Source organism: Neofelis nebulosa, chromosome 9 (assembly GCF_028018385.1).
Source record: "Neofelis nebulosa isolate mNeoNeb1 chromosome 9, mNeoNeb1.pri, whole genome shotgun sequence".
NCBI lineage: Eukaryota > Metazoa > Chordata > Mammalia > Carnivora > Felidae > Neofelis > Neofelis nebulosa.
In genome coordinates, this window is record NC_080790.1 from 76,129,932 (window position 1) to 76,142,091 (window position 12,160).

Consider the following 12,160-nt stretch of genomic DNA (forward strand, 5'->3'; position numbering starts at 1 on the left):
AGGTTCTGGACCGCACGCACTCTCCTGCCTTCACCTCCAGGGGTCCAAGAACCCATCCCTGGCCCCGAGCCTCACCTCTTCCAAGGGGAGAAGAGCAGCCGGTGTTTCCTGATCTGCAGCGACCCCAGCCCCACGGCCACATCCATCCTCCCGCAGAGAGGCTCTCCGCCCTGGGCGGGGCAAGCCCAGCCTGAGGAGATACCAGCAGAGGTGGATTTCCCTGTGCTTTTCTTTCTTGCCAGCACCTTTCTGTAAAGTCCTCAGTGTCTGAAAGGTTACACTCCTGCGGGCTAAGGCCCCTTCCTTTCCCAAAAAAGAGTGTGGGCAGATCGGTGAGAGTCATGAGCTTATTTGTAGAAAGTGGAGAGAGCTGGCTTGGGCGCGCAGACGCGGCCCTGTTCTGTGCAGGGGGAGGTGGAACCAGTGTCTACTCTGGGAGGCAGTTTGTGCGGGGGGGGGGGGGGGGGGGGGGCTGTGTGTGTCATGTGAGTGCAGTCGCCTGTGGGGGTCTCCGAGAGTGCAGTGGGAGGGGGGAGGCTGCTGCTGAATGCAGAGAGGGCACCTTAAGGGCTAGCCTCTTCTGGGCAGAGGAAGCTGCCTGTACCCCCCAGCCCCCAGCCCACCAGGGGAAGGGGTATGTGCCCCCCACCTCATAACACTCGCAGCGCTCAGCTCACTTCCCAGGTCCCACCTGCGCTGAGTCCTCGTGCTCCCCGGGGCACTTGATGGAGACTGAATTGTTCCTGTGCTCACAGCCACACCCTCTCCCCAAACACGCCTGGTCCTCCCCCCGCTTGAACCAAGGAAGTAGTTGCTCCCCAGTTTCCCTCTCCCTTCCTGTTCCTGACTTCCCCACTTTTGCTCTCAACCTTGCTCTCATTTCTCTCTTTCTTCTCCTTTTTCTCCCTTCTCTACAATTTCTCTCCCTCTTCAATAGTCTCCTTTCCCTTCTTGCTCGGTAAAACAAATGCCCCTGAGCATTTGGTGGGGGGTTATAAAACGAAGACCCCCCTTTTCCTGGCCGTTCCCAAGATCAGCCAGGTTTCTCTGACAGTGTTTATCGAGTTCTCTGCCTATCTTTGGGGCTCCAGCCTCCTGGTGTGTGTGTGTGTGTGTGTGTGTGTGTGTGTGTGTGTGTTGGGAGTGGGCGAGGTTGGGCAGATGGGAGGCCTCTCAGTGTCTAGAGTCAGGCAATGTGGTTTGGGGGTTGAAGTGCCTCTGGGGGGCATTTCTTTTATGTCTTTGGGTTGGCTCATGCATGTTGTGTGTCTGAAGGCTTCCTCTTACGTATCCTCTGTGTGTTTGTTTTGGTGGATGGGGAGAGGCTGTGTTCTCTGACTGTGTTTATTGCTCATCTGCCCCCTTTCTTATACGGGAACTTTTGGCCCCAGCCATTATATATAGCAGGCGGCACACCAAATGTGTAGTGGTGCTAATGCCGTTTTATGCAAACATGTTTCTTTTGTGGTGTGGATAGCTTTGTAGAGGGTGCGGTTGTGAGACGGGGCATGTTTGTGTGTGCATCTGTGCAATTTGGAGCGCGTGTGCCCTAGAGAGCGTGCCTGCAGGAGAGAGGGAGGATGGGGAGTTCTTGTGTTTGTGTGTGAGGACCGATGTAGAATCTATAAAGAGGACATCAGAAAGGCAGCCCTGTGTTGTGTAGGGAAGGAGGTCTATGGGGGCTGCAAAGGTTGTTCTGGGGGCAGGTGGGTGTACAAGGAAAGGACTATCGTGGGTTTGTGATGAAATGGCTTGGGGCTGAGGTGTGTGCATAACACGTGAGTTGAGGGGTATATTTGTGTCGATAATTGAGTGTGTGTGTGCCTGTGTGGTGTAGCCCCGTCCGCCTGGCTGTGCCAGCTTGCTCCTGTGGAGCCCCGCCCGACACTGCAGAGCTCAATCAGCCGCTGCATGAATACACTCGAATGGAAAGTTGTGCTCAGCTGACCGGAGAAATCGGAGCCGGCTAGCACTGCTCCCCTCCTCCCTGACTCCCTCCTGTCCTTCCTTGGGCTAGGCCTACGCACCAGGGCAGAGGAGGCTAACTCAGCTGGGACTGAAAGGGGCCAAGGTGGTGGGTAGCCGGGCGGACCTGAGCTCAGGGAGCTGGGGGCACGGCACGCACCCCAGAGGGCTGGGCATCTCATCCTCGGTGCTTGGGCACGCAGGGGATAGGTGAGGGCCAGGGAAAGCCTCTGAGGCAGCAGCGGATGCTCCAGGTGACAGCCACACAAAGACCTAGGCGGGGACCTAGGTGGCCACGGAGGCGCAGAAAGACAGGGAGAGGGACAAGAGACTGGGTCATTCTCGCTGAGGGAGGCCAAGTGCATCCAGTGTGCCACAGGTCTGAGCTCCAGCAACTCTAGTGATGGACTAGGTCCTGAGTGTGCCAGGCTGGTCACTCCTCTTTTCAAAAGAAGCTGAGAGAGCTACTCTGTTGCCACAGCCCATGGTAAGGTGCATGTTCCACCCCAGTTTGGCCCATCTAGGCTTGGGCCTGGCCCTCTCATCGCATCACTGGAGCCCTCCCTACATCCAAAGTCCAGCCAGCCCTGGCTGGTCCCACCACCTCCAACCTGAGGCCCAGCCTGAACCAGCCAGGCTCCTATGCCTCCAATTCCACTATCGATCAGCATCCCCACCCCACGCCGTGGCAGCTTCCAGGTCATTTCATTTTAATCAGCTGTACGTCTCACTTGGGATGATCAGCTGTGTTGGCGCTGGGCAGTCAATTCTGCAGGATTGGAGGAGGGCAAGGAGAGGGGCGGGGTGGGGTCTCAGGACCAGAGCCCGGGGAGGGGGGCAAAGAGGAAGCGGTGAGCAGGCCGGAAGAGGTAGACTGGCCTCTCTAACCTCAGGCAGGCAGCTTTTAGAGGCCAGGGACTGGTACAGATTTTTTCCAGTTTTGCTTCCCATTCTGCAGCTGGATTGCCATTGTTTTTCTTTGAGGGAGGCAGGAATGAAGAGAATAGCCCCAGGTTGGCGGTTATTCTTCAAGCCCCTTATCCTTAGGGTAGGCAGCCCAAGTACACAGAGGCCAACGCGCACAGGAAGACTCAAGTGCTCTGGCTGGGGCACCAGGCAGAAGTGTGCTGTGCACAGAGCAGGGTGCACACAGGGTGTGTATGCCCAGGCTCAAGCCCACCCATGGGCTGTCCTGGGGCCAGACAGACAGGAGGGATGGTTAATGTTGAGGCCTGCCTTCCCAGGCTGACAAGGCTCATGGGAGTGCACACAGCGGCACATACACTGTCCCCAAGGCACAGTCCACAGGGTTCCCAGGCCGTGGGGGGCTGTGCACAGTGGCTGAGCTGGCTTTTCCACCAGCAGGGCTTCAGTCGGGCCCCACCCTCGAGCTCTGCCCTGGCTGCCCCTGGGATGTTGACCGCCTTGGCCATGGCTTTGAGGGACCCTGAAAGAGAATGGGCAGGCAGCCCATAAAAGGAGAGATCTGGCTGGAAATGGGGCCTCTTTTCTCTCACTCTCATATTTAAAGGGGCAGGGGCCAAATCCAATGTAACCTCGGTAGTGATCAGGGTAAAAGGGCAGACTGGGGAAGCCAAAGAGCCCAACTCCCCCTCTGCCCTCTGGTCAGAGTATGCCAGTTATGACCCCTGCCCCATTCCTTAAACGCAGAGGAAGGTCAGCTAGAGGTGGGTAGCCTGGGAGTCATATCCGTGGGTTGACTAGAACAAGGGAATCCACCAGAATGGAGACCCACGAGACACGAGTCCACTGCACCGAAAGGCTCTGCATACACAGCATCCTGTAGTTGTACCCGAGAGCCACTTCTTGCAGAACTAGGTAAACAGAAACTGCCCAAGCTACACACAAATATCTACAATATAGGCGACATAAAAGAAAACACATACTGGACACATTGATGCACTATGATGCACTGTGATATACACACATGTATATCAAACACGCATGCGTGCACACACACACACACACACACCCCTTTATATGCAGACCTTGATTGCACGGTGGAAGGCCAGCCTTCCGCATTGCATACATCTTCAGTACTCACAACAAGCACTCATACCTCTCCTGCAGAGAATCTGTAGGTAAGGTCAGAAAGTGCACAGTAGAGTATTGGTGTTTGTACAGATCTGAGTAGAAACACAGGATATGAGAGAGAGAGTGATGGATGCTAGATAGGAAGACAGACAGGTAGCAGGTGACACCCAACAGAGCCTAGGTCTCCAAAGCTGAAGGTTGCTATGGAGTCTGATCGCCTGTTTTCTGCAGTAGAGAGAGAGAAATGGGTACTGGACACTCCAAACTCGCTTTCTTTCTCTGATATGTTGAGACAAGGAGGCATTTTAACTCCACGAGTTTGTCCTCTGTCCCCAGACAAAAAGGAGTCCGCTCCCTGGTTCACCAATCAAAGCCCCTCCAGAAGTCACTCTCCATCAGTCTCCATCAGCCAGCCTCTCCTTCCACCCATCAGTTCCGGTTAGTCCGTCGGGTAGGGTCCATCCACAACCTCTATACTGTCTGAGGCAGCCCCTTCTCTGGATTTCAGGTCCAAGTTCTGGGTCAAGTATGTGCCAGTACATTTTAAAATGCAGGTCTGGGATAGGGCCAGTTATCTCAGGCATTGTGCTGTGTACCAGAACAGAGTCTCAAGCTGGGTAGAATGCAGCAGCTCTTCCCCAAAGTCCTGCCACCTAGGTCAATAGTGCCTGAAGTGTGGCATCATGAGGAATGTTTCCCAGAGCAGTGAATGCATGCAGAGATTCTGACACTGCATGCCAGACCTCAGAACTTGGAAGCTCTCGAGGTCATCTGGATGCCCTGGATCTAAGTAAGGACACACACAGAAACCTTCCCCTGCAGGCAAGCTTGCCCTGGGTGCACAAGGCCCCCCTTACGCGCACAGGGCACCTCTGGGCCTGGCGGCCTTTCTGTCCAGCCAGGCCCTGTGTAAACCCCATGGCGAGACTGGGGATGGGGACAAAAGGAAATCGGAAGTCAAAATTAGTTTGGAACCGGGCGCGAAATTCCAGGCACGTTTCTCCCTAATCCTCCTCGCTTTGGAAATTAGACTTTCAAGTGAAGGCAAGTTTTCTGAAATTACCTCTTTGGCTCCTCGGGTGCAGGCTGGCCTGGCCCAGAGCGGCAGAGGCTCAGTGAGCCACCCCATCATAGGGAACTGTGAGGCCGGCGCAGGGCGGGGAGGCCTGGGGCAGGCGGGAACCTGGTTAGCAAAAGGCAGTGAGTTTTTTGGTTTTCCTTTTAAAGTGTAAACCAACTGAAGTGTCTTAGGGGCTGCAGAGAGATTCCACTTGATCCCAAAAGACGGGAAGGAATTTCAAGGAGACAGATGGAGATCCGTAAGGCAAGTCAATACAGTCACACGAGTGGCAAGGAAAAGGTCGGTCCCCAAACTCCTCACACTACCTTCTCCTCTGCTCTCTCTACCCTCCGCACCCTGGCTACTGCTGCCCCTCACTCCACCCCACAAAAAGAAGATAAAACCTGTCAGCTCTGCTCTGGATGGGTGAATGGTTGGTTTGGTGACCTTGTGTGTTTACCCTTAAACAACAACAACAACAACAACCACAACAACAACCACAACCACAAGATGCCAAATACACCCCCAAAGACCCACAAGGGCCGCAGGAGGCTATAATTCCTGCGGACCACGGCCTGGCATCTTTGCTGAAGAAACCTGCCTGAGCCCCCCACCCCCTGCGCCCTCTGAGCCTTTCCTTCAGGATTTGGCTTTGGTTCTTTTCCGAAAGGCCTGCCCCCATCTTCCCCCCAACCCCCACCCCCACCTCCAGGAAAAAGCTCACCCCCAGCCTTAAAATTCTGCCCCAGTTCTAGTATCGTAGTTGGAGCGGAAGTGAAGGCCGGGCGCTGCACCCCCCCGGGCTGCGCACAGGGGCGGACAAAAACACCAGTCTCCGAGAGTGATAAGAAAATGGAGAATACTGTATTTGCTTTAGAAAGTTTTTACATATAGATAAACACGCAGTTAAGATAACAGTAAAAGCGCCCTACGGGGAGTGAGAGATATCTCCAAAGCAGCTAAGAAATACTTGGAATAGCTTTTGCATAAGAATACTACGGTCTCACTCTCCGCTTCTGCTAGCGACGGGGTCCCTCTGCCTAACCCAGACCGCCATGCCACGCCTTGACTGCCAAGTCGACGCCAGGAACACCGAGTGGGAGGGGAACCCCAAAAAGGAAAGAGACAGGTGAGCGGGGAGGGCAGAGGAAGGGGGGGGGGGAGAGAGAATGAAAAGGGAAGAGGAGAAAAAGCAATATCATATACAGGCAATTTCTACACATATATTACAAACTGGGAAAATGACCGATCATTAAGATATACATAATTCATATAAAATTTTGAAATAAAAATAAAAATCTGTTACAGTCATAACTATTCTTTTTCCACATTTATAACCAGTACCCACACAGGCAGTGACAGAGTAGAGAGAAAAAGGTGCTTACGAAGAAAATGATTGTCTGCTGAACAAAAAACAGAAGATTGCATCTTGTTTGACCAATACTTGGACTTAAAAACAGAGAAAGAAAGAGAGCGAGAGAGGAAAGAAGAGAGAGCGAGCAACAAAAGGCGAGAAACATTTGCTATTTCCCTCTCGAGGAGTTCTTTTTTTTTTTTTTTTAAACAAATTCCGAACAGAGATGGCGGTTTTATTTTTTTTTTCTCTTTTTGTCTGTTTTGCTTTTGTCGTCTTGTAGTCGTGGTGGTGGTCGGTTTTTGTATAGTCGACTCTTTTTAAATCGTTTTAAACTAGAGAGAATATTTTCCCAGATACAAATAAATCGTCATGCAGGTGGGGTGCCGGGTCCGTGGGAACCGAAAGGAGAAGCCGTGCTTGTCCTAGAAAGTATACAATTGTCACCTCTTTTATGTTTTCTGCCCGCAACATCAGCGTTTGTGACTGTCTGTCGGCGTCGCGGTCCTTTGGGGTGGCCGTGGCGGTAGATGGTGGTCGGGGTTGTTGATAGTTTGCGTTTCGTTTGTTATTTTTCTTGGTTTTTATATATTTTTGGCTGGGGTAGAAGTGTGTGTGTACGTGTGTGTGCGTGTGTGTGTGTGTGTGTGTGTGTGTGTGTGTGTGTATGATTGTGTATCCTGATTTCGGTTGGTTCTGGGGCTGGAGGAGGAAGAAGAGGAAGAGGAGGAGGGCGAGAAGGAGGAGGAGGGGAAGGAGGGGGAGGGGGAGGAGGGCGGCCTTGGCTATCATACATCACATTCCGAGTCGCTGGAGGTTACCGAGAGGATGGAGGTGCCGGTGTCCGCGCGCTCCGTCAGGCTGGACACGCTGGTGGTGGGGCTGGCCGCCGTAGACGGCGACTCTGCCGAGCCGTGCGTGGGGCAGCCGGGCTCGGCCAGCGAACGCATGCCGCTCGGTCCGATGGCCTGGTGTTGGAGCCTGCGGGAGACAGAGAGCGGCACCAGCCCTTGAGACAGCGGCCCCGCCACAGAGCTCCGTCAAGCAGCCTCCCCGCGCCGGCGGCCGCCGGTGCTCCCCAATCTCCCCAACCCCGCGCCCCCCGCCACCACCCCTGACTCTGCTCTCTGCGCTCATTACTTCTCGCTACCACCCCCACCCCCACCCCCGCCTCCAAGCACCCGGCTGCAGAGCCCCCCAGCGCCGGTCTCGGCTCTCTTCTCTCCTTCCCGAGGCTCGCTGGAGCTTCCCAAAGCTTCCCAGTTCGCAGCCGGCCTCAGAGGAGAGGTAGAACCCGAGGCCGGACGCCTGGGGAGGCCTCCGGATGCAGCGTCCCGAAGGAGCAAAAGTCTGAGAGGGACAGGGTGCTTCTTCCTCCCCAGCCCCCGGGACTCTTCAGACTGAGCCGGCTGCCGGGAGCGGTCGGTCCCCGCAGCGCCTCCTGTCCCAGCTCCCCCAAACACACCCAGAGCTGCGGGGTGATCGTCCGCAGCCTCTCCCGGGCAGGACACGCTGGCTTTGCTCTCTGAATCCCTGCGCTGAGCGCAGAAGCAGGGGAAGAGAGAACCGAGGAGCCGGAAGCGGAAAAAGTGGGGAAGAGGAGCAAGAGAGAAAGCAGAGAAGAAGGCAGGAGCGGGTGCAGAGCAGTCTCCGTCTGTCCCTTTCGCACCAGGCAGCCGCTGCCCGAGCCTAGAGTCTCTGAGTTCCTACGAGGAGGCCTTCCCCTGGTCCCCGGGGAACTCCCCCTCTCAGGCGAAAACCTGGCTCTACAGGCAAGGGTGAGAGGGCGCGGGGCTCAGGCCTGGGCCACGTAAACACAAACACACTCGCTCACTCCGGGAACTCACACCGGGCCTCAAGCCCCCGGCAACTGTCAGCAACTGGGGCTCCGCTCCCTGCGGTACATCAGGCCCAGAGCCTTTGCAGGCTAGGTAGGGACACAGGCTCCTTACCAGGGCTTTTACCCAACTTCCTCCCATCCCCCTTCCCTCCCATTCCGTGCCCTTTCCTCCTCCTCTTTCTTCTAGTTCTTTTTCTCCCGACTTCCCCCAGGCCCAAGTCTGCTGACTGGCCAAGCCCAGTCAACTTTGTGACTTTGTGGCCAACTTGCGGGTAGTGGGGTTGCTCCTATTCCTGGTGGCTTCCCAAGTTAATGTACCAAGGGGATGCTCCTTGACTGAGGCTTGAGGGCTAGCACCTGCATGCATGTACACACACACACACACACACACACACACACACACGGCCTTTCTACTCCCAGCCTGATTTTCCTGCTTCCCGTCAGGCAGTTTGCAACGAAGGCCTGCTCAAAGGTGGCCACCGACCTTTTTCATTTTGTGGCAGAGACCCAGGTTCAGTTTCCTTTCCATGACATTGTGGATTCCTCCTGGGTTTTTGCAATGCATGGAAATAAGAACCAGATGGCAAGGACTGCTTTCCTTCCTTCCCTGTCTGTAGGCTCCAGAGGAGTGCCGAGCTGTGGAAGGGCTGAGCAAGTAGCAGGGTGCAGCAGGGCTAAGGTGCCCAGGGCTGGGACCAGGGGCCGTGGGCACTCGGGATCTCTCCCTCTCTCTCTCCCTCTCTCTCTCCACCCTGCCGAAAGCCCCTCTCCGACAAAGCAGCCAATAATCCCGCTGACCGTCCCTCTTCTGTGCGTCTGGGCAAGCAGAAACTTTTCTCCAACTGGCCAGCGGGTCGCGGCTTCTCGAGTGCCCGGCAGCCATTGGCACCCTGCCCCATCTGCCCCCATTTCAACCCCTCTCTCCCTCCCCAGCCCGGGAGACGGTAGCCAGGCCGCGGGCCCGCCACTGACCTGTTCTTGGCCGCCGCGGCGCGGTCGCGCTGCCTCCGGTTCTTAAACCAGTTGCCTACTTGTGTGGGAGTGAGGCCGGTGGCCTGCGCCAGTTCGCGTTTCTTGCTGGGGTTGGGGTAGGGGTCCTGCAGGTACCACTCCCGCAGCAGGCTCCGAGTCCGCTCCTTGAAGCAATGCGTCTTCTGCTCGCCGTCCCAGATGGTGCGCGGCAGCGGGAACTTCTTGCGCACGCGGTACTTGTCCACCGGGCCGAGCGGGCGGCCGCGCAGCTTCTCGGCCTCCTGGTAGTGCGCCTCGAGCCACATGGCCTGCAGCTTGCCGTGAGACTCCTTGGTGAACTTGTGGTTCTCCAGGATGTGGTAGAGGTCGCGGAAGTTGCCCGTGTGGAAGGCGACCACGGCGCGCGCGCGCAGGATCGACTCGTGCTTGTTGATGGCCTCGCACGCCCCGGGGGCCACGGGCAGCGACCAGAGGAAGCGGCCCAGCCGCTCGATGTCGCCCGTCTCCTCCAGCGTCTCACAGACGCTGGCCACCTGCTCCGGCGAGAAGTTGAGGGTGGGCAGCTGGAACATGGACAACTCTTCCGGGGGGGCCCTGGAGCCGCCGCCGCTGCCGCCGCCGCCTGCTCCGCCAGCACCGCCGCCTCCCGCACAGTTCCCGCCGCCGCCCGCGCCGCCGCCGCCGCCGCCGCCGCCCGCACCGTTCCCGCCGCCGCTACTCGCCAGAAGTAGGGAGCGGTGATGAGGATCGGCGAAGTTTGGCAACAAGAAGTGGGAGGAATAGAGGTCTAGGGGGGAGCGGAATACCATGGACTGACCTGAGAGGAGAGGAGAAAATTCAGGGAGAGGAAGAGAGAGGGGAGGAAGAGGAGGAGAGGGGCGATGAGGACCAGGAGGAGGGAGAGGAGAGGGGGGAGGAGAAGGAAAGGAGGGGGAAGCAGGAGGAGGAGGAGGGGGAGGAGGAAGGGCGTAAGGGACACCCACACCCCACACACATCCACACACACACACACCCGCGCAGCCACATAGAGAGGGAGGAAGGAGAGCGGCCCGGTGCGCGCGCGCAGAGAACCCGAGACAGAGAGGGAGAGGAGAGGGAGAGGGAGAGAGAGAGAGAGAGAGAGAGAGCGAGCGAGAGAGAGAGCCAACCACCGCCGAGTCAAGATTCAGCGATTCCACAGCAATCGCCCTAATGACAACAGCCTCATAATATCTCCCCTAAATCCACAGTGAGTGCAGCATTGAAACATTTTGTTTCGCTTTTCTATTGGTCTGCGGCGTGTCGTTGTGGCGTTGCCACGGCAACCGCTGCCAATCACTGTCAGCCCTGCCAATCAATACCGAGAACGTAAGGACGGTTTTACCACTTAGCCAGAGTTGGGGGGGGGGGGGGGGAGAGGAGGGAAAGAGGGAGAAGGGGGAGAAAGAGATTTTTTTTTTTAATCTTTGCAACTCTTAATCTCGCCACTTCTCTCTCTCTCTCTCTCTCTCTCTCTCTCTCTCTCTCTCTCTCTCTCTCTGTCTCTCTCAGCTCCCTTCTTCCCTCTTCCCCAAAGAAGTTGATCCAGAAATTCAAAATGCCGTGGGCATAGAGTTGTTGAATGGGATGAGCAATTAAAGGGATTTTTGTCGGGAAGTGAGAGGCTCCCCATGCCGCCTGAAGGCCGAAGGCCAGCCCTCAAGTAGAGCCCGAGGGCCGGCCGAGCAGGCACGGTTTGCACACGGTGTGCACGTCGGGCTGTCTCTTTCTGCCTATGTGAGCACTAATACTGGTGAGGAAGAAAGAAGAGATGAGATCATGGGGCCCACCGCACGCTGACCCTAGCTGCTGCGGCGGGGTTCCCGGATTTCGGGGGGCACCTGGCGCCTGAGAGGCTGAGCTCAGGCCCCAGGGTGTTGGAAGCCGCTCTGGCCTCCCCCGTCCTGGTTCATCGGCCACGTTTGCCTCGATTTCATCTGCATTGGATTCCACCCGCTTCTCTTTCCTCAGCTCCGGGTCAAGGAGCTTTGATTTCCCTTATTGCCCTGTATTTTAAAATACCAGCATAAATAACAGTACACTTCTTTTTATCTTGAAAGGCAAGCCACGTCTTTGTTTCCCCCTAGACTTCAGCTGTGTCCCCTGGTTGCTGAGAAGTCTGGAACCCTCTGGAGCCCCCTGAAATGCCTGCTACCTCTACTCCTCCAAGGAGCTCTGGACTTGCCTACCAGCCCCAGAAGGACAGTCAAACTTTGGAGGCTTCCCCAAAGAAGCGGATAGGCCTGAACATTGCATGTTTGCTCATATTTTAAAGGAAAAAAAAATACAACTAATTTACCTAAGCAAAGTAACATTACAAACCTAAAGCAGACCCCAAAAAGCCCATAGGATACAGAGAGCCCTTCCTCCCTCTGGGCACGGCAACCCCCCCTCCCCCACTCCCAGGGGCCGGTAGGGGTATTTATTCTAAGGTATGTTGCTTTTAAGAAGATGTAATCAGCATCTTTAGCGGGGTCTCCCTTTGTGAGGCCTCTGTAACTATGGAAGTGTGATTTACGCAGACTTGTCGGGGTCAGAGACGTCTTTCCCCTGAGCACTGTGTATATTTAGACAGGACTCGGTTTGGTGTTAAAAAGTGTATATTTTGAATGAGTTCACACACAGTAGCCAACAATGCCCACATTGTCGGCCCGTGTACAACGCGTATTGAAACGCAGCGTCCAGACTTCAACTAATCTGCCCTCAATAAAGCTGAAATAATTATCCTAAGCTGCCTTTCCAGAAGAAAAATCATTGAGGAATTCAAAACTCTTTTTAAAAAAAAAAAAAAAAAGATCTTTTCTACATTCCGATGCAGATCGGGGGGCGAGGCACAGAGTCCACACCACTTTGGAGATCTCAATGAGGGAGGAGAGAAAGAGATTGAGCGAGAATT

General features: G+C 55.7%; 1 protein-coding gene and 1 long non-coding RNA gene across 5 annotated transcripts in view; one reads left to right on the forward strand and one right to left on the reverse strand.

The window, feature by feature from the left end:
• The window catches only part of SIX3 (SIX homeobox 3), a 101,783-nt gene that overhangs the window by 84,033 nt on the left and 5,590 nt on the right, over positions 1-12,160 (reverse strand). For 3 of the 4 annotated variants that reach the window (XM_058684236.1, XM_058684238.1, XM_058684239.1), the window contains exons 2-3: positions 9,247-10,063; positions 7,256-7,415 (exon numbers count right to left, since the gene is read on the reverse strand). In XM_058684236.1, the coding sequence (XP_058540219.1) occupies positions 7,256-7,415; positions 9,247-10,063 (977 nt within the window). Of the gene's footprint in view, positions 1-5,922; positions 7,416-9,246; positions 10,064-12,160 lie in introns of those variants that run through there. The other variant, XM_058684237.1, reaches the window with a different exon arrangement.
• Positions 10,343-11,559, forward strand: LOC131485163 (uncharacterized). The gene is made up of 2 exons (XR_009248679.1): positions 10,343-10,474; positions 11,352-11,559. It is a non-coding gene; the product is annotated as an uncharacterized LOC131485163 (long non-coding RNA).